The sequence below is a fragment of the Lathamus discolor genome, chromosome 12, assembly GCF_037157495.1.
Source record: "Lathamus discolor isolate bLatDis1 chromosome 12, bLatDis1.hap1, whole genome shotgun sequence".
NCBI classification, from domain to species: Eukaryota; Metazoa; Chordata; class Aves; order Psittaciformes; family Psittacidae; genus Lathamus; species Lathamus discolor.
Window position 1 is genome coordinate 186,360 of NC_088895.1, and position 21,353 is coordinate 207,712.

At 48.4% G+C, this 21,353-nt stretch overlaps 1 protein-coding gene across 3 annotated transcripts in view; it reads left to right on the forward strand.

Moving 5' to 3' along the window:
* Positions 1-16,406: 16,406 nt before the first annotated feature.
* Positions 16,407-21,353, forward strand: part of MORC2 (MORC family CW-type zinc finger 2) — a 39,189-nt gene continuing 34,242 nt past the window's right edge. The window contains exon 1 of one of the 3 annotated variants that reach the window (XM_065692327.1): positions 16,407-16,706. In XM_065692327.1, the coding sequence (XP_065548399.1) occupies positions 16,639-16,706 (68 nt within the window). In that variant the 5' untranslated portion in view covers positions 16,407-16,638. The remainder of the gene's footprint in view (positions 16,707-21,353) is intronic. The other 2 variants (XM_065692328.1, XM_065692329.1) reach the window with 2 other exon arrangements.

Genomic DNA, 21,353 nt, shown 5'->3' on the forward strand with positions numbered 1-21,353 from the left:
GTCACGCCCCGTCTGGCCACGCCTCTCCACGCGAGGCCACGCCCCCATTAGCCCCGCCCCAATCTGCCTTGAACTGCCGCTCCCTCCGCAGCGCGTGTCAGTGCCACCGCCCCTGCAGGGTGCTGGTGGCCTGCCCGTTACCGCCAGTGTGTCCCGGAGTCCCGCCTGTACGGTCGCCTGCTCCCGCTCCTGCCTCAGTCACTGTCCCTGTTGCTGCTCCCACTCCTGCCCCTGCTCCTGCTTCGGCCTTAGCCCCTGCCCTTGCCCTTTCCCCTGCCCCAGCCCACAGGAGAAGCTGCTGGTTTCTTCTCCTAAGGAACAAGGGATGGGACAAAAGGAAACGGCCTCAAGCTGCACCAGGGAAGGTTCAGACTGAATATTAGGAAGAATTTCTTCCCCAAAAGAGTCGTCAGGCATTGCAACAGGCTGCCCAGGGCACTGGTGGAGTCACGGTCCCTGCAAGTGTTCACACACTCTGTAGACAATGCCCTCAGTGCCATGGGTTAGTGGTGGCCTTGGCAGTGCTGGGGTAACAGCTGGACTTTATGATCTAAAAGTCTTTTCCAACCTGACTGATCATATGATTCTATGACGGCTCCTTCCCAAACAACTGCTAAAGCAAACCCCCTAAGCACCGTGCCTCTCAACAGGCCTTTCCTATCTCTCTGCCAGTCTCAGATGTGACACAATCTTCACTTGCTGGATGATTGCTGTGTGCCACATGTGCCACACAGAGATCTCCACTGCCTGCAGCTCTGCCCATTACACAGTCCCTCAGCTGAGGTTGTGCCTCGGGAGCTGGCACAGCTGTCCGGCAGCAGCTGGCAGCAGCATTCGTGCCTTTGGGGTGCGGGTGTCCCCACTGGCAACCTTGAGCTGGTTGTGGCACAGCTGGTTTGTTGGTTGCATGGCTGGCTGCACTGATGCTGGGTTTCCTGCACAGAAGACCCAGCTGCAGAAACACACTAAACGGTGCTGATAAAGCAGCCTTGGATGCACAGCTCTCAGCATGTGCAGTGGTATTTATCCTGCCCCTGCTCCTGCAGGTCTGCACCCCTCCTGGTTTCATTCACCTCAAGTAATGACCCAGCCTCATCCTTGCAGACACACCACAACGGGCTGGTGCAGCCTGGAGCCCACAGCCCTGCTTGGTTCCATGCACACTCCCTGGGACTCCCCACGGCAGTGAGGGGTGCCTGCTTCCAGCCAAGTGCAGCCTCGGAGAAAAAGACCTTCTTATTCCCATGGAAGTGGAGCAAGGAGAGATTTACAACCCTCTCAGTGAGCACACGGTGTCTGGTACCAGGCCTGGCTCTGGGAAGAGCAGGGTGGGCTGCCGGTGGGCTGCTGCCCAGCGCATCCAGAGTGGGCAGGGAGGATGTGATCCCCCCCGCTGCAGAAGCCATACAGCTGCCATGAGAGGGCGCAGGCGGTAGATTCCCCCTGCAGATGGGACAGTCACAAGTGCCTTGGGTTCCTTTTGGAAGTACTACACGCAATGCTAAATACCCGTGATGGAATTGTGCCAGCATGTTTCTGGGACTGGTCTGGTGCAGGGGCCGGGATTACCGGCCTGGCTCAAGGGTGGGACAATGCAGACCAGGGTAGGGACCTGGATGCAGCACCAGGCAAGGAGATTTCAGTATCTTTTGGGCCCATGGGCCTTCAGACCCAAGGCAGTGCAGGCCTGCACAGGCTGCTAGACCCTGGCAGTGGGGAGAGGAGAGTCCTGGGAGCACGCAGGAGCTTTCCCAGCCTTGCCCTTCCTCCCTTTGGAATAGCTGACACCCACAAACCTGTGTGTTCCCAACTCTTCCTTCACCCAACACTGTGTGACTGCTCCCCATGTCACACATCAGCTGTTCCTGGCTGGCCCTACCTCCCAGAGAAAGGCAGGGAGGGGGACCTGTCACTCAGCCCTGACTGACAACAGCAGCTGAACATGGCCATGGAAAAGAGGGAAGAGGAGGAGGATGGTTCTTTGCTTCATTGCACTGCTCTTTGCCAACGGCAAATAGCCTGATGTTGTCACTCATTTTCTGACACCAGGGAACTTCCCATGGAGCACCCTGCTATTACAGTTAGTAACACCACATCATGCTGGCCAAGTTTTGAGGCTCTCAGACGTGATTCCCTGGGCACCAGTGCCCAGCTCCCAGGCAAATGAGAAACTCTGACTCCGTGAGGTTGCAGCTCTCTATGCCTCCTCCTCTCCCTTCTGAAGATTCCACCCTTGGGTGTGATGTGCCAAGATCTTCCTGGACAACAGGTTCCTGGGCATCACATAGTTGGGTTAGTGCTGAGACTGGAATGAAGACAGGCCAGAGCAGCAGGACCTGGGGGTGGATGTAGGGCTGTCCAATCCCAAAAAAGTGGCAGCACCTGGGGGTGGGTGCACCCCACAGAGACATGGCAGGACAAGGGATGAGTAAAGAGCTGCCCCCCAGCTCTCCCCATGAGGTGTGGATGAAGGCTGGGCAGGACAAGGTGGGTGGCCAGAGAGGACACATAGGAGAATGTCTATGAAGAGATGGGACAAGCAGTACAGCTAGAGGTGGATGAGGACAGCATTACAGCAGCTCTGCTGTGGCCAGACCAGCCACAGGGACCATCTGCCTGCAAAGAACTGGTGTACTGGTGCCATTTGGTTAGGACAGGGCACTCATGGCAAAGCACATGTCCCCATTTCTCAGGTGTGATTCATGTCCTGCTGGGAGCCAGGGCAAGATCAGGTGTGATGGATTCCTCACATCCTGCTGCTGGGCAGCCTCCTGCCCTGGGGGTGCTGCATCACCCAGGATGTGATAGAACCATGTGATGAGGTCTCACTTCTGGGTCACCACAGTGCCTGTGGAGGAGCAATGATGTTGCAGGCACATGACTACAGTTGTACCTGTCTGGCACATAGGAGAACCAGCATGCAGAAAGCACACACTGTTCTCTATGAGCTAGAAGCAATTTACCCCACATGTGGCTCTCCAGGACTGGATCTCTATTGTGCCTCTATCTGCACACAAGGAAGTGAATGGACAGATTTGTCCATCTGTCTCCTGTCCCTAGCCTGTAAGCTCCTGCTGCCCACAAAGGTGTGGGCACCCTGGCCTAAGGCTGGGGGTGTGCGTCAGGCAGCTGTGACATGCTGAGCATTGGTGCACATCTCACATCTTGCTGTGACAGGGATCTGACTGCACTGGTGCCACACTGCAAACAGGAGTGGCCAGGTGCTCAGCCCTCCTGGGGCAAAACCCGTGCTCCCTGCAGGAGCCTCTTGCAGAGGAAGGATTCTGCACTGCATGTGCAGGTGCTAGATCAGCCAGCACATCCTCTCTGCTTGCACCATGCCACCCTGGTCTAGCTCATGTCCTGCTGTGGGGCTGCAGCACAGGCACTGAACTCCTGCCCCAGCATGGCCTTGGCTAGTAAGAGTTAAACTCCAGATGAATGAATCCATTGCTTGGATTTTTTTCCCTCTGCTCACCTTGTCCTGTGCAGAGTCCCCTGGGATCCTGTGAAGCAAGCACAGCCTGTTCCACCCCCTGCCCTGTAGAAGGAGCCAGCAAAGGACCCAGCAGCATGTATGGGCTCCTCTCCCAGGTGGTGTCGTGTGGCACCACTACCATCATGGCAGTCCTGTTGCAGTGCCTCTGACACTGCCTGGGGACCTCTTTGCCATGAATCCACCTTGCTTATGGCCCCAAGAGAGGGAAACATGATCAGTCCTCAGTGCTGCAGGAGCCCAGCAGTCCAGGGATGGACCATGGTGTTGCACAGCATCCTGGTATATAGGACATGGCTACAGGCAGGACACTGTCTGCCAGGAGCAGAAAATGCTTGGAGGCAGAGGCTGGAGTGAAGCCGTCATCTGCTCAGGACACTGCCCTTGAGGTTGTAGCCCACTCCTGGGCAGTGGGCCCAGGGGACTGGAGTGCTTAAGGACAGTCAGAATCTTGCTATCAGCATCTCCAGCACTGACAGGGCTGCCACCACTGTGAAGAAGAGTGGGCACCTCCATTTTCTGCTGTACTTGGGCACTTCCAGATGGATCTGCCCATGGCAACATGTGTGCCCAAGTTGAGCACATGGTCCCTGTCCTAGGTGCCCACAGGAGCACTCCATGGCCTCACTCCCTGCACTGCTGGCAGGGAGCTTGCTGCAGAGCTGCAACCCTGTGCAGCCAGTGCTGCTGGGATAGAGAACTTCACCCCCCAGCCATCCCAGACCCCCAAATGTTACTTGTCTGCCTTTCCTTCTTCTGAAGGGTTGTAACGCTTCCAAGGTATGGGGGCACTGACACACAGGGTCTCATCCTGCTGTGCTTTGCACCTAGAGCAGCTGTGGAAACCAGGACACATGGAGACCATAGCTCCTGGCCATCTCAAAAGCCCCACTTGGAGCTGGAGAGAAAGATCTCTGTGCTTTCAGACCAGAGAGAGGCTCTGTCTCAGCCCCAGAGCTGGGAGCTTGCATAAGGCCCTGGCTGCGTGTGCTGGAGAGGGAGACTGCTTCAGTATTTCCACGGGCAGGACATTCCTAAGAGGTGATCTGTTCTTCGCCAGCACCCTCCCCCCCACCCCTTGCCTTTCCAATTTCTTTGTTACACTGAACGAAGTTATTTTTCCCCCTTTTGGAACACCTCTAGAGCCCATAAATCACAATATTGAGATATGCTGTGGCCAAGAAAGGAAGGGTTTGGAAAAAGGATAGGGGTTCAGGAAAAATGCCACTCCTGGTAACCTACTCCTAAGAATCCCAACCTCCAGACACCATCAAACCCCTTCCAGAGGTTTCCAGAAGACTTCACAGCAGCCACCTTGCCTTTCCAAAGACCTTGCCTATCAGGGTTTTTGGCCATCAGGATGCTGAGGGGGAGCCATGGAATCAGTTTTTCAGACTGCCCTAAAATCTGGCTTCATGTAGAAGCTGTGTGTTAAGAACAGGGTGACTGTTCTTGCAGGAATGGATTTAGGGTAGGTCCTCAGAGTCTAGAGGAGAGACAAACAAGTGGCACCACTGTGCCATGGGCAGAGGTGGCCAGACCCCCTGGACTCCCCAGGTCCTCTTTGCAGCCTCGTGCCAAGGCAAACAGACCATTTATCCCAGAGCAGCAAATTGCCTTTGCAGAGGAAGATGCAGCACCAAGCCCAGGGCTACCCTGGGTTCTGCAGCCCCAGTGAGGGGCACAGTGTCTCCTCCAGGACTGAGAACAAACCTGCTCCTGCAAACAGCCCCAGAGGGGCTGCAGGCAGGTGAGAAGCCCAGGCCCCTTGTGCCTCACTGCTCAGTGGCTGCTCTGTTGTGGGCCTCCAACAGCATGGGAACAGCATCACAGTTGCCCGTGCCACATTGTTCCAAGCACTCTGTAAGTCATGTTGGTACTCAGTCCTGGTATTGCTAATGAGCCAAATCAGGCTATGACAAAAGGCTGCACCCAGTGGGTCATGTCCTGCCACCTGGTGTGAGGCTTGGCTGCGTGTCACATCTCCAGGCTTCTGACCCATGCTCCAGGACTATCATGTCCTTACCAACCAAGAGGCTGAGCCTTGCTCTGCTGCTTTCTGGTGACAGCTCTGGCTGCTTCAGCACCAGTCCCAGCCACAGGCCCTTCTGTATCGTTTGCCATGTGACCTGTTTTAAGACCAGTCTGTTTTGTGATTACATTGTCTCCTCATATTCACTTCAATCTCCCCTGGAACAGACATAAGGAATTAAGAAAATCTGGCAAAATATTTCTGAGTGTGTGTGTGCTTTTGGGGCTGCTCCTGCCCAGGACCATCCTTCCCCTCTCCTGTGCCTTAATGCTGCATCCTCTTGCACTACCCGAGTCTCGCAGGCTCCCTGTGAGGACACGTCTTGGCAAAACTGGACCTTCTGTGTGCAGAACATTGAATGTTTTCCTAGTTGTAATACATCTCATCAGTTACTGTTCTTTTCCATTATTTTTATAGTTGTTCATAGACTATTCTCCTATGCATAGCTGTCTTGACTACTAATATCCTTCTTCACCCCCTTCTTCTGCTCAAGCTCAAATATGAAAGCTGTAGGTTGGAGACCCTCTGTGCAGGGCATGAGAGTCTTATGGCTCTGTTTCCTCTTGTCTGGTCTAGACAGCTTATATAAGAAAGAACTGAACAGCTGCCTGGTAAGAAGTCTTCTCTACCCAGCTGTAACTTTGCCAAGTCTTGCACTGGACTCTTAATCCCTGTTGGTATGTCTAGTCTGCTGCAGGCAGGGTGAGTTATGTTGCATTAAGATGCCCTGTCCATGTACAAAAAGACTGCTAGCACACCATTTGGCATTTTGTATGTGGTCTCAAGTTCACTTTGGAGATAGAAGCTTCATTTATCCACTGCAAAGCTAGTACAAGCTGGTCCTTATCAAGCAAATTATTCCACCAGCACCCCATTGCTCTCCTGAATCCACGAGGTGCTTTCCTACCCTTTCCTTTTCTGTGGGTCATTCTTGCAAGACCCAACTTCAGTCATTAAATTGGGGTTATCTGTAGCTCCAGCACGTGCAGAGGTCACAAACCAGCACTGTACTCCTTGGGATTCAGTCACAGCTGACTGTTGCACTCCAATCCAACAGCAGATCCTATGCTTCAGTGATTGCCAAGCTCCTTCTCCAGTTACCTGGGATGCAAACAACTTGGACACAGACTAGGACCTGAGTTCTTCACTGCCACTACACCAGAGAGACTGTTACCTGCAAAGATGATTACAATAGATCTCCTTCAAAGAAGTTACTGGAGGTTACTGAAGTAATTTTTATCTTCCATCCAAAGCAAAGGAAAAGGAAGGATTTATCTGGCACTGCAAAGAGGAACAATGAACCTTACTGCAGGAATGCCAGCCTTCCTGGCATCAGGTACCTCACAGCACCCTCTAAGGCCAATGGACTCTTCCTAGGCATATTTCCAGATCTACCTATAAAAGGCACTGGGTATTTTATGTTAGTAGTTTTCAATGCTGCAGTTTGCTCTCTGTTGAGTTTTGCTACTTTGACATCCCCACAGACACCTCTTGAACACCAGCCATGCTTCCATACACATACAGCAAAACACACTGTATATAACCCAGCTAGAAATATGTGACCAACAGCTATTGCCTGCTACTACATGATTTCTTCACTCTGCTCATTGGTATGATGGCACATACAGAAATCTTACTATAACCTTTCACAAAACCTCTGACTTTTCTTGCAAGTTGTGCCCATATTTGGAGGGCCTTCTTGCTGTATCTTTTCTCTTGAAGAAGCTGCTCTGCCAGCCACCCAAAATGTGCCCCATTCTTGTTCCCACTCCTGCAGCTGTGATACAAGACAAAAACCAGCTGTCACAAAAAAAAGCTTCTCCTGATCCACTCACAGCATTTATCTTTCATTCTTAAACACGTACATGCCTTTGCCACCCTACAAATGAATAAAGTTGTTGTTACAAGTTTTTCTCTTCTCCCAGTACCAGTTAAAATGTTTTCTGGCCCCAGGTACACATGATAAAGTGAACCTAGCAGAATGCTTAAGGATATCAGCAACATTCACTGAGATCATAAAATGGATCAAAGTCTCAAGCTGATGTTACAAAAACTCCCTCACAATTCTTAAGATGCTCTATGGACCTTCCTAACCACCCTTGTAAATACAGTGGGTACTTACAGACTGGCCACTCAGAATGCTTCATGGAACAAATGCTGCCCTATACTTCATCTGGGTGCTGCTGAAAGCAAAAAAGTAGACAGCTAGTCCCGCCAACTACCACATGCAATAGGGGCACCACCACTCCAGGTCCCTGTGAAGGACATGACCTCTCAGTGGCAGCAGGGATCTCCAGCTGATCCAAAAATCACTAGCTATGAGTATGCAACAGCAGGCTGGGATGGTGGACTGTCAGCTGAGTGTGCTTCTCCATGCAGTGCTGCACACTATTGCTCCTATCCCTCAGTTGTCTGGCCTGCAGATCCTGCATCTTTCTCTTTGTTTCTGGGTAGTACCTGCTCAGATGTCCAGCTCCTATCAGTTACCAGCACTGCTAAAAACAAGCTGTCCTTTGCTTATCTGCATAACTAAGAGCTGGTGCCTGCTTGTTCTAAAACCCACAGCCTGGCAGCCTGACCTTAGCTCTGTCATGGGCTCAGGAATGGGAAGAGCAGGGCCAGCCCCTTGTGTCCTCTGATGGGAGCCCTGCCAAGTTGGAGCCCTCAACATCCTCAGCACAAGCTTGCACCCCGTTCTCTCTGGTGGATCTCTGGACCATGAAACCAGCATACAGCAGAGACCTGGGTGTAGAATAGGACACTTCTCCACAGCAGGAACCACCCAATGTGCCTGAAAGCCTTACAGGACTGCAAAACCAATGATACCTTTGCCAAACCAGAGGGAAGATGAACCTCTTCACAGGCTGCTCAGCTTTGGAGAGCCTCAAGGAGTTCTCAGGGACAAGCCCCAGATGTGGTACAGAGTCCACACTGCCTGTTTCACTCCATTCTGTGGGCTCCTCATGTTGCGTGGCTTCTGACATCGCATGGCCTCTATTGCAAGGGCATGTCGTTCCTGCCAAGTGCCCCCTTCTCTGCACAGCCAGTGTAGGTGGGTCAGGGAGGCTCTGCTTTTGCCCTGCCGTTGTCCCATCCTCTTCCAATGTGCACTTTTCCCGTTTTCCTTGTTTTCAGTGGAAAAGTCTATCAGACGAAACACTATTTTTCAGGATTAAACAAGGGTAAACTGTCTTCTCCCCCCACCTTTTCTATAACTGGATTGAGGCCTTAGTCATATGTAAACAGATGACAGAGTGGGGGGAAGCCCTCATCATACCCAGAGCTCTAACCATGTAATCTGCAAAGAATCAAATCTCTCTGAGTGGACGAAGTACTATCTTAGAGCAAAATATTTAGATTCTGTGGAATATTGGCCAATTACAATATTTTTCTTCAAACAAAACATTTACAAGAACACTGAAATAAATATTTGAGAACACAATCTACCAAAGCCGTGACTCATTCCTGACGCAAAAGTTTTCTCTTATTTTTCAGGCAGCTTCCACATTTCGGGTTTGGAGTTCGGATGGCTTCTGGTGGCACTGAGGTGCACTGACAGGTCTGGTTGCACATGTCCCTGCTGCCTGCAAGTGGCTGAGCTCCTCCTGGCAAGGATCACTTGGCTTGAGTCAAATATGTGCGAGTGCTACAGAGTCTGTTGTGAGGTCTGTAAGATGTGATACCTTGAACTGAAAAACACACTGCCAGCAGCAGACTGGGAAAATGCCTGTGGCCTTTCTCCCTGGGAAGTGGGAGGACAGGACACTATGACCCTCCTTCTTCCAGTCTTTTTGTATGAAGGACTCTGCAAAGGGATGTGGATACAGATGACATTCCTTAGAAGGTCTTTTCTGAGATTTAGATGAACTGTGATGTTAATTTGAGCTACACTGAGTGTAGACTTTGCCACAGAACTTGTTCAGTGGTGCTGGAGGTCACATCCCATCCCCCAGGCTGCAGTAGCAAGGCAAACCCACTCACATGGCCACAGTGGATTTATTATCCTGATGCTAACTCATCTGATCTGATGTGCACTGGGGCCAGCCAACCACATGCTTTGCTTTGCCCTCTATTTTGCCCCCATTTCCCCCTGACATATAAGCAACCTACCCCAGTTCTTTCCCCCTCCCATCGGCTCCCCAGCCAGCTCAAATTCTTATAACGTTGCACCTTCACTCAGCAATTCCAGCATGGGTGAGTCAGGCCACACTGCCATTAGGCACTCTCCATCCAGGAGAGGTCTGACAAAACCTCTCACCCCTTGGGTTGCTTCTTGCTCTGTTTGCACAGCCCCAGGGGAGGGCTGGACCCCCCCCCCCCCCCCCCCCCCCCCCCCCCCGTTAGCTTCTCCACTCTTTGCCATGCCCGACAGTCACCCCTCCATTTAACCTCAGGCTAGGCCAGCTATCTCTCAGCAACTCAGAGAAAGCTCTGGGGAGACCTTACAGAGTACTTGAAAGGGGCCTATAAGAAAGATGGGGAGAGACTTTTTAGCAGGACCTGTTGCGACAGGAGAAGGGGTGATGATTTTAAACTAAAAAAGAAGTCTCAGGCTGAACATGAGGAAGACATTTGTTATCATGAGGGTGGTAAAACACTGCTATAGGTTGCCCAGAGAGGTGGTGGATGCAACATCCCTGGAAACATTTCAGGCCAGGCTGGATGTGGTTCTGGGCAACCTTCTCTAGGTGAACATGTCTCTGCTCATTGCAGGGGGGTTGGACTCAATGAGCTTTGAAGGTCCCTTCCAACCCAAACTATTCTATGATTCTACGAAGTAGAATATGCGGGTATTTTCCTGTTTCAACTGCTGTCACAGCTGCTGCAGTATCTTAGCTGACTTTCAGCACATGCCAGAGACAGTCTCTTTTCACTGGCTTTCACATACCTACTATCCCACATGCCTGTAGGAAGTGTGCCACTACCACATTGTGTGAGCCTACAGATATTTTGCTCTTCCTTGTCAGGTCAGGTTAGGTGGGGAGAGGGGAAAGAAACAGTGTGGAAGAGACATACAGGCAAACCCATCCTTACAGAGCAAAGGTCTTTGTCTTTTTTAAATGCTTAGGCTCATGTAAGAATAGAACATATACTGTCCAGTTCATTAGTACAGGACAGTCAGAAACCCATGAAGAAGGGGATCCCAGGATGTACTGAACAAGCATAGTGACACTAATTGGGTTACAGGATCGCTGAGGACTGGCTAAACCGTCACAAGAAATGAGCCAACTGTGCTGATGAAACCTTTCCAGTGTTTCTTTCTCTTAATGAATATAACCATGCCTGGACGAAAGGTCTGAGTGACAAGAACAAATAACTTCAGAGTGAACTTGCTGGGAAAAAAAGCTATTGCCCCCACAGCTTCTTTTATTTTGATTTTTGCTTTCCTCCTGAGGACCTCCAGGCTTCCTGACAGTCCCTGATCAGGCTAGGGACAAGTCTACGGAGCTGTGTACTGACACAGTGCTGACCGACAGCTTTTTGCTAGTCTGTTTCTATGGCACTTTTGCTCTTCATACCACCTCTTGCCTTCATGTTTGCAATCCTCAGACTGACCACCTTTCAACTAATCATTACGTGCCAGAGAAGATGCACCTGTAAAGTCCCCCTCATTCTCCCCAAGGCAGCCAAGCCCATCTTCTTTAATGTCTATTTCATGTAGTGCAGAAGGGCAATCTGGAGTTCTGGTGCACTTTGTACCTGTCTGCATCTACAATCTGGGGAGATGAACACCTTCAGAGATGATATAAAACGTTTAACACAAGGTAGTGTTCACAGCACACACTAGAAGCAGCAGCTACCTATTGTCAGTCACCATTGAGAAATGTCTTAAATAGGAAGAACCTGTAGAGCCTTGATCCCTACTGAGCACTCCCCAGCCATATTCTGTACCAGATGTGGTCGTATGGGTGTTCATCTCTTCATTCTTATCACAGCTTAGTCTACTCAGATATTACTTCTAAGAGGCACCCACACGTAAGTTTTCCGTAAGTTTTTTCACTACAAGATCGTTTTTGGTTGTTGCAGCTTTGCCAAACTGAAATTATTTGAGCTGTCCATATTAGGCACATACATCAGGCTGGTTTAAAAAGATGCTCGGAACTGAATAAACCCAACAGGTGACATAGTCCACATATTTCAAATAAAGGAAAACTATTTACTCATGAAAAAAAATAATTCTGCAAGTTAGTCAACTTTTTAAGAAGTCTGCTCCCCTTCTCATGTTGGTAGAAGCCTCTAGAAATGTCTTGCAATCACAGCTTAGAAAGAAAGAAGCCTACAGGCTTGAGTCCTTTTCAGTATCCATGTGGAAAACCATCCAGCTAAGGCCAAACTCTGACAAATGATCGGTTCATGCCATTTGCAACTCTTGCAAGTCTGCCAGCTGAATTCTTTCAAGATGTCATCATCACTCTTCTTCTACTAGCTTCTTGTGGGCTCCTCTGCAGGTCATTCTCACAAAGACACATGGTATTTTCTGTCTTGGGCCAGAGGTGATGCAGTAATGCTATACTGACATTTTACATTTTTTTTTCATGTCTGTTAATTCCATTCTTTGCTTAGTTCATTAATTAAAGCTGGACTCAGGACAGGATGAGCATGACTGGTAGTGGAGGATTCTCACCACCCACCATTCTGCTGACAATTTCCTGCTTCTCACTTCAAGAGGTCTCCCTGCTCTCATCTATTCTTGTCCTTTCCACTCTCCTGTAAATTCATTTACGAACTCACTTCTGACAGTCACTGTCTCACTGAGACTGGTGCCCAGACTGAAATAATGAATTTAAATACATGGTGTGGTGGGACTCTCCCTAGAGACAAAGAAGCAAGAGGCTGACACCTGGCACTACAGGAAAGGTCTCTGAACTTTTATGCCTCCCATATACATTTAGGTGCTCACACTGGAACATCTTGGTCTGCGTATCTTGCAAGGACTGACTCAGTGACTGCTCATCATTAAATGGCTGTTCCAGAGAGAAGAATGGCAGGATTTAGATCGCCCAGCATAGGAGAAAATGGTACTTTCATCAGGAAATTGCTCTGCTGCTTGACATGAATGACAGGGAGACTGGACAGATGTAACTATTAACACAGAAACCGGACTACCTCAGGTCACATAAGGCAGAACTCCGTACTAGGAAAAGCCAGGGAAAACCACTTGTTTCTTCTACATTCTTGACTTCATGTACTGTGTTCCTGTATTGCATTGAGTTGATCCTGAGATTCAACTCATGCCCAAAACAAGGCAGAATGTTTTGATGAATAATGCAACCTTTCTCTGGGAGACAGGCACACTCCATTTAAAGAAGACCTTATGCTGTTTTGAGGGAGTAGTGTATTTCCTGGCAGGAAGTTTCAGACAGAGTCAGACGGAATCATGCAGCTGACCCAGTGTGTGGCACCACACAAAGGAATGCACCAAAAAACTGTGAGCTAACATGATGATTTCACAGCTCATTAATGGAAGGTACTTTGAAATCCCTTCTATAATTTCAGGATCCAAACCACTTTGGTTATCAGGGCCTGTAACTGCACCGTAACTTCTTAGAAGTATCTCAAAAAAGTGAACACTTAGAAAAAAGGACACTTTGGCAACTTCTGTCACAACATGTATGTAGGACCTTGTACTCAAAGAGCGTCAGACGCTATTTTTTCCTTCCAGAGTAAAGGAATGACCTGAGAATTACTGGTGTTCTCAGATTTATTTTTTACTGCCTGCAGTGGTTACGTCACTCCGCCAGTGAAAACCTCATTTCTACAATGCACAGGTTTGCATTTTTTTATGTGCATGAACACAGAATAAAGCCACAAAAAGTTAACTCGGGAAACCTCACAGGAGTGTGGAAAAGACACTTGGATACAGTCTTAGGTACACTTGTCTGGTGCAGAATATAGTACTCACCACTATGGCAACTCACCCATAAAACACTGGCTTGGAAGTCTAGTTTTGTAAAAATTATGGGAGACAAGGAGTAACTGTTGATTCAAGACCCACACAGGTGTTAGAAGCAGTTATCTCCAATTTTTAAAACAAAGGGCTATCTAAATAAACCATTCACCAACGTCAGCTATGGCCTAGGTTCCAATGGAAAGAGGCTGAGCAAAATACCACACCAGACTAAGGACCCAGCAAACACTCTACAGGACTGCATGGGAACTCTCACTCCCCAGCCTTGAAACACAAAATCTGACTAGTGTGGTGGGATCAAAAGACTAGTTTTACAAGGGGATTATTTCAGAGTATGAAACTCAGCCATGGGCTGAAGAGGAGTATAGTTTGCCTCAAGCTCCACAGGTACAGGCTGCACAAACCACCAACCTACAGGTCATTTATCTGGGAAGGTATGTGCTGCTTCCTACCACAACAAGAGCCCCTCAAGGGTGAGAAGTATTTAAGCAGACAGTCTTGTTCTGCTCATTTGTGGAAGCTGGCTGCAGAGATCCTGGTGCTTACAGCAACGCAGGAAAACGGTGCTGGCAGCAGATGGAGAAAAAAGGCAAGTTGCCTGTAATAATCCTTCCAACAGAGAGATCTATAACTTTACACAAGTATGGAGAGAGAGTTTCCAAGATGAAACACCTGCCCCAAAAGAGGGTAATGTGAATTTGTAGTGGGAAGACTTTCAACTTCCATCTCAAAAGCACTAAGGAACTCAACAATTTGCAGCAGCAGCACATTTGCACAGGCAAAAAGAGCATATGATCTCTCCATCCATTGACAGACAGGTTCCCACCAAAGAATAGCTCTGCTTTGGCTCAGGTAGAGTTGTGGTGTTATCCAAATGTTGTTTGCAGAAGGTAAATTAATTTTGGTATTCCTAGGCACAATATCTGGCAACTCAAGAGGGCAAATGAACAATCATACAATTCTTTCAAGACTTGGGCAAGAAAGACCCAAGAGCAGAAGTCAGAAACGTCTCTGAAACCTACTTCAGAACAGCTATTGAAAGTGTAAGAATTAAATATTCATTTCACTTTTGTACAAAAAAAAAAAAAAAAAGTGAAAAAGACCTGGAATTCAACACCATGGAATGGTGGGATGGAAAAGAGTAATTTTCTGTTTGGAACTGGCCAAATAAAATGGAACTACAATGTACTTGTCTTCTCCCAAGGGCCAGATGGAAAAGACTGGCATTCTGTCAGCAAGTCAGATCCCACAGTGTCCAACTGCTCCGTTCCAGACAGCTGCACTACTATGCTGATGCTGTCAACCTCTTCAATCTCAGGAAGCATATACTTGTTCCTTCCTGAAGGCAAAGTATGATGATGAGACACAGTTCCTGTTAGGCAAAAAGGAGATACCAGAGTGCCAAAGAGGGCAAGGCTGACAAGACACACAAGTTCAGGTTCATGTTCCTTAGGAACATGTATCTGGGTAGTTACTTTGCCTGTACACTGATGGGATTTATATTGCTTATGAACATGCGCTTCTGATACTGACTGCAAAATGATGAAATAAAAGCTGAGCACAAGAGATGATGATACAATCTTTAAGAGACTCATACGGATACTTTAAATTGCCATAAAGTAAATTACACTTAAACACAGTTGTTGGCAGTAGTTTTCCTAATTCTTTCATGCAGTTTTGATGTTCTGCTGTGCACAGCTTTTCAGAGATAAGGCCTAAAGAGTCACTGCATGCATGTTTGCAGTGACTTTTTGAAGACTACAAATACACACAGAGAGAGAAAGCCCTGTCAGCAGGAATAACACAACCTGTGGGCTCTAAGAAATCTTTAGACCTGCACAGGTTGAACTGAGGATGCACAGAACTAAATGCATTGCTAGGAAGTGAAGTTCTCAGGTCAAAGCTGCAGACTCATCAGCTCTGGTTTGCTGGGGACCCATCTCAAACAAACACACGGACTAGAAGGTATTGCAAACAAAATGGAAGGCAAGCAACTTAAAGACAAACTCGGATTTTAGCCATTCACGATTAATAGATCACTAAATTTAACTTTTCACTGCATAGCTTGCTTATACTGCACCAGTTTCTCCACAGACTGAACTCCTTCAGATTTTGGATCCTTAGTTTGGATTCCTATTATCTGAGACGCAGGAGATGCAGCCATCTTGTTTTACAGTCCATTACAGAAGGAGAATCTGTTATGCATTTTCACTGGGCAAATCAAGCGTTCAGCAAAGTACTCTTGGCCTTCAGGATTCCTGGGTTCAGCCTGTGGTTTGGAGGGGAACAAGCAAGGGAGCCCCATTTTGCTCAATCCCTTCGGATTTCAAAATGAATCAAAGGCATCAGATTGAAGCAATAATGAGTTTATCTACCCAATTAGCATGCTTTCTTAAGCACGGGCACATCCAGCAGCTTCTCCTTAAAGGCTTCCCAGAGCTTTCACCGGCTGTACTTGCTGCAGGCACCAGCCGCCCTCCCACGTCCATGCACGCTGCAGGTCAGAAGGCGATTTCAGCGGCTGGGTCTCTCCATCCGGCTGCGTCCCTCTGACGGAGTCACGGAGCCTTCTCCCGTACCGGGCGCCGCCCGAGAGCTCCGCTCAGCTGGATCTGGCGTGCGCCGAGCGCCGCCCGCCGCAGCGATATCCCCCACCTCAGAGGACGGCACCAGGCCAGGCACCGTTTCCCCCCACCCTGCTCCCTGCCGACCCATCGTTTCCGCGGGGTGTCCTCAGGACGCACGGGAGCGGAGCGGAGCAGCTCCCGCTGCAGGGCCCGGGCAGGCCGCAGAAGCACCCGTCCGCTCCCTCCCGCCACTCGCCGGCCTGCGCGCATCCGTCACGCGGCGGAAAAGAAGCTGCGGAGGCCCGCGCCATGACTCTCTCGTCACGTGCCGCTACCCCGCCAATGGGCAGTGAGCGCCTCGGCCCCGCCCCTCCGCGCGGGGGCGGCGGTGGGAGGCGGCGGCGGCGGTGAGGCGCGACTGGGATTGCCATCGCGGCGGAGACAAAGCGGGGCTGGGCGGGTGCGGCGCCCCGGCGCTGTAGCAGCATACGTCAGCCAGCAGGCGCGGCGCGGCGGGGGCCCGCCCTGCCCTGCCTTGCCGTGCGGTGCTGGCCGTCCGGCGGGGGCAGTGACCGGCGGCGGGGGGTGGCGGGCGGGGAGGCCTCGAGGCGCACGCGGCCCGGCCGCCGCCGCAATGGCCTTGGCTAATTACAGCAGCCTGAACCGGGCGCAGCTCACCTTCGAGTACCTGCACACCAACTCGTGAGTACCGGGGCGGGCCGCGGCCGCCGGGCAGGGCTGCCGTGGGGCGGGGCTGGGACCGCGCTGCCCGGCCCTCCCCCGGTGCCCGTGCCTGTGGGTGATTACGGGGGCGCCCGGCCGAGGCCCCGCTGCACAGCGCTGCCCGCCCTTTTCCCCGCTCGTCCCGGGCGCCTCGCGGGCTGTTCACGGCTCCGCTGCCGCGCACGGCGGGCGGGCCTGCGGATTTTGGGAGTAACAGTGGCTGGAGAGCACGGACCACTGGGGGTTCGCGGATGCCGCCTCGAGGGCAGCCGTAGTCCCAGGGACGTGCCCTTGCAGTGCAGGCGCTGCCATCCCTGCAGCAGCACATTTCATTCGTGCCTGAATCTTTTGTGCAGGTTTATTTCAAGCAGGAATATGATGCTCTTCTTGTGATGAGTTTTTTGAAGCTGCTGTGGCTTTCTCATGTCGCTGATGAATCCTCTGAACTAAAATCTTCTGAGAAGAGACAAAAGTTCTTTTTCAAAGGGCATTACATCAGGGTGCTTTTCTTGAAAATGGCAAGCACCGCCAGGAAGTGGTGTTTACCAGGGTTAAGCACTCATCTGAGACCTTCCTGTTGCACATAAGTTTTGTAGTGCCACATACAGAAGAGTTTAGAGAGCTTGTTCTGACTGAACTGCCTTGGAAGAACAATGTGGAACCACACTTGGCATTTCCTCATATTGATCAGCAGATCACCAGCGTAAGGTTGTCTTTTAACAATTCATGGAAGAGTTGACTCTTACTGTTATCATGAATAGAAGAAGAAATAAAGTGCAGGCTTAACTATTCATTTCCTTTGTATAAAGGTAAGCTTAGAATGGAGGACCACAGTGGTCTGCAGCAGTTTGAAGACTTCTGATTTATGGTCAACTTCATTGCGAAGTAGGTTTTGTTGGTAACTCAGGATACATCTGCAAGAGCAACTAAGATGAATCTCCTATGCCAAGAGCATTATGATACATTTCTTTTCAGGATCAGGAAGATAATGTTTTTTGCAGAGGAGAAGAAACCTAGTAACAGCCTGGTGTCACCCTTGGATCCATGTCCTGTGGCTTCGCTCTCTGGCTTGGCTGGTAGTGGTTACATGTGCAGTGAACAGTCTGGTCCCTGAAGACAGTGGACAAAACTGACTCATGTTCCTGGTGCTGTCACTGATTTGAGAAATTCTCATATCCAGCTGGAGGAAACAAGCATTTTTATTGATCAGAAGACCATATGGCAGAGCTCTCTCAGCAGCTTGTGTTTGCCTGCAGAACACCAGAAAGCTGTTCGTCTTCATAAGAAGTTAACGTTTGTGCTGCAGAAAAAGCTGATGTATTGCTGCCCCTAAGTACTAAATACTAAAGCTACTTCATGTTGGCACCATACTTCCTGTTCTGCTTATGCTGCTGGTCTCTTTCCAGTGTGCCACATGTCTGCATTGTATAACTGCATTACAGAATTGTTAGGAGGAGGTGGAAGCTAATGAGTGTGAACAAGCCAGAGCCAGGGCTTTTGGTCCATCATGAGAGAAGAGCCTCTTCAGATATGAGAATAAGCATGAGACAAATGCTTCGCTAAGAATGAGAGTGGAAAAACTTGAGTCATTATAAAAGCAAAAAAACCCCGAACCACTCAAACCAACCCATGACAAATAAACACCCCCCCCCCCCAGTCCCTCAAGAAAAAAAATGAGCAAAAACCCGCAAACCATGCAAAACCAACCTATGAGCAGCATAGGGCTTTTGATAATGGAGACTCCTGTCTTTCGGACTGCTCTCTCTTGCTAGGAAAACCATACCATCTCAGAAAAAAAATCATTTCAGTGCTAAAGGTGTTCTTATAGTCATAGAGGTAGAAGTTCCTTAAATTGTAGTTAAAAATCAGCCATCTGGCTGTTGAGGTGCAGAAGGAAGCCATGACTTCTCTTTCTTTTTCCTTTAAGACTTTAGAAAAAGTTTTAGTGTGTCTAACACAGAGTTCTCAGTCTGAAATGCTTTACAGAAGCCAGTTTATCTTGCCTCTGAACTTGAGGACTTGCAGCAGATCTTTTCAGTAGCTGTGTAATGCTTACATATCTGATGGCAAATTTACCAGCATGTATCTGAATCACTTCAGTTGCCATACTTTTTTTTTCTTCTTAACATGAATACAGCTGTGGTTTTCCAGGCACTTTTCTTGAGAAATAGTTGAGTAGAGACAGACTTTTAGCAGTGCCTGTAGTGGTAGGACAAGGGGTGATAGTTTTAAAATGAAAAAGGGGGATTTAGAATAGGTATAAGGAAAAATGTTTTATGATGAGGGTGGTGAAGCACTTCTAGTTTGCCTAGAAAGGTGGTAGGTGCCCTGTCTGTGGAAACATTCAGGGTCAAGTTAGACAAGGCTCTGAGCAATCTGGTCATATTGGAAGATGTCCCTGCTCAGTTCAGGGGGGGTTGAACTAGATGACCTTCCAACCCAAACTGTTCTGTGATTCTTCTATGTGAATATTCTTTTAGATCCTAGAATGAAAACTATGTGTGCAAAATTGCACATGCATCGTTTTTATGAGACAAGCCACCTGCTTGAGTTCACATTACTTTTCCTTAAAAGTAAATTCTTTAAGGTATTGCCAATGCCATTCATTAAGGTAATCATAGAAATGCATCTGAGCCCAGGCAACTTTGGTTTGCATATTTTTAATATCTGCAGTGCAGAAATGGTGGAGTTTGTTGAAAGTCGAGCAGCTGAAATTATCTTCTGAGAGTATGTAGGGTTTAGCTTGTAATTGAACTTCAGGGATGTTTTTTTTTCCTGTAGCTAGAATTGTCCCGTTGAATACAGCTTGAGTTGAAGAAATTCACTCGGATAGAAAGACTTCAAAATGACTACATGGTGCTCTTGATGAATATTAGTAATAACAGACCAACGTTCTCCCATTCCCCAAGCTCTGTCACTTCCTCCCTGTGTATTGTTTTCTGTTCTGGCCTGAAATCCAGTGCAATACTGAGAGAATAGTTCTTGGTCCTGATGCAGATGCCAGACTTAAATGTTGTCCTGGATGTGGCTTCTTTTCAGAACAAAAGTGAAGTCTTACATCTCTCATTAGTACTTGTCTGACTGTGCAGGTTTAGGAGTCCAGCTGGACTTAAACATCTTTTAAGCTTAAAGAGCTTATAAGCTTTTCTTCCCTTAGGATGTTAGGATAAACAGTTGTTGTAGAGGTGTTTGAAATTTATCATGTTCTACAGAGTCATCTGACTTGGCGTTTTGTAACCAACATTTCAATAAATTGGCAGCATTGGACTTCCCCATTGGGTTTCTTGTCAAGCCTGCACTCCTGCATGGAGCTGTCTTGAATGAAAACTGGAAGTTGTAGGGGAGTCCAAGCCAGTTTGTTTCTGCCACGATGAGTTGTTGCTGAGACTACAGATGTTGATAACACTCTCCCCCACTTCTGTGTGTCATTCAACAGCGTTATTTGTATGATCTGTAATGGATTTATTTCTCTGACTCATGGATGTTACTAATGCTTCTCATGAGGCCCACCTAGTTCACACTTAAGTGTTTCCGGGTCACGTGAAAGCTCTGATAGACTCAATTTTGCCAACAGCTTATCTCATGTTTTTTTAAACTTACGTTTCAAGTAAAATAATCCCAGGGTTTTGGGAGATAGGGGGAAAAATTGTCACCAGTTGATAATTTTGGACGTTAGGTATTTCAGGCACTTTTGGCTATAAGGCAAGTTAGTGGCTTTTGGTAAAGCTGAGTCACTTCATATGACTTTAATTAGGTATTGACAAGACAAATGTAAGTGTTGCAATTAATATACTGAATAGAAGATATTTATAGTGTATCTGAATTTTTTGTTAGCTGGAGAGAATTTCACTTGTTTGTACGAATGTTTGACTTTGCCTCTGTCAGCATGCGAGGTTCCAGTTTTGGTAGATGTTCAGTTGAGTATTGTGTGGAAATAATATTTTCTCTTGCCTCTCTTGTAATTTACTGCTATGTCTTCATATATTTCCAATTTTTCCAAAAATACTGTTCCAAAATCTTGTGCCAATATTTTTCTTTGGAAATCCCGATTTGTACCTTATCCACATCTTTTCCTTAGTTTGAAGCATTTTTTAAAATGTAGAGTAAAAAGAGGCATGGTGACTAGTGCTAAAGCATCCATTTGCTGATGGGCTTTTTCTGGCAGGGGCTACTTCCTAAATAAACTTCTGGGATGTTGATTTGTGGAACTGAATTTGTGTTTATGAACTCAAGGGAGCACTTAAAATCAATGCACAAGGGTTGTTTGACCCCAGCCGGCAACTAAGTACTAGGCAGGCGCTTGCTAATTCGTTCTATCCCCTGATAGGATGGGAAGGAGAATTGGAAAAGGTAAAGCCTATGGCTTGAGATAAGAACAGTTTAAGAATTGAAATAAAGTAAAATATAATAATAATGATGGTGAAGAAGAGAAGGGGGACAACGGAAAGAGGAGACTAAACCCCAAGAATGACAAGTGATGCACAATGCAGTTGCTCACCACCCACTGACCAATACCCAGCCAGACTGAGAAGCAGTCGGCCCCATTCAGCCCACTCCCCCCAGTTTCTATACTGGGCATGACATGCTGTGGTATGGAATATCCCTTTGCCTAGTTTGGGTCAGGTG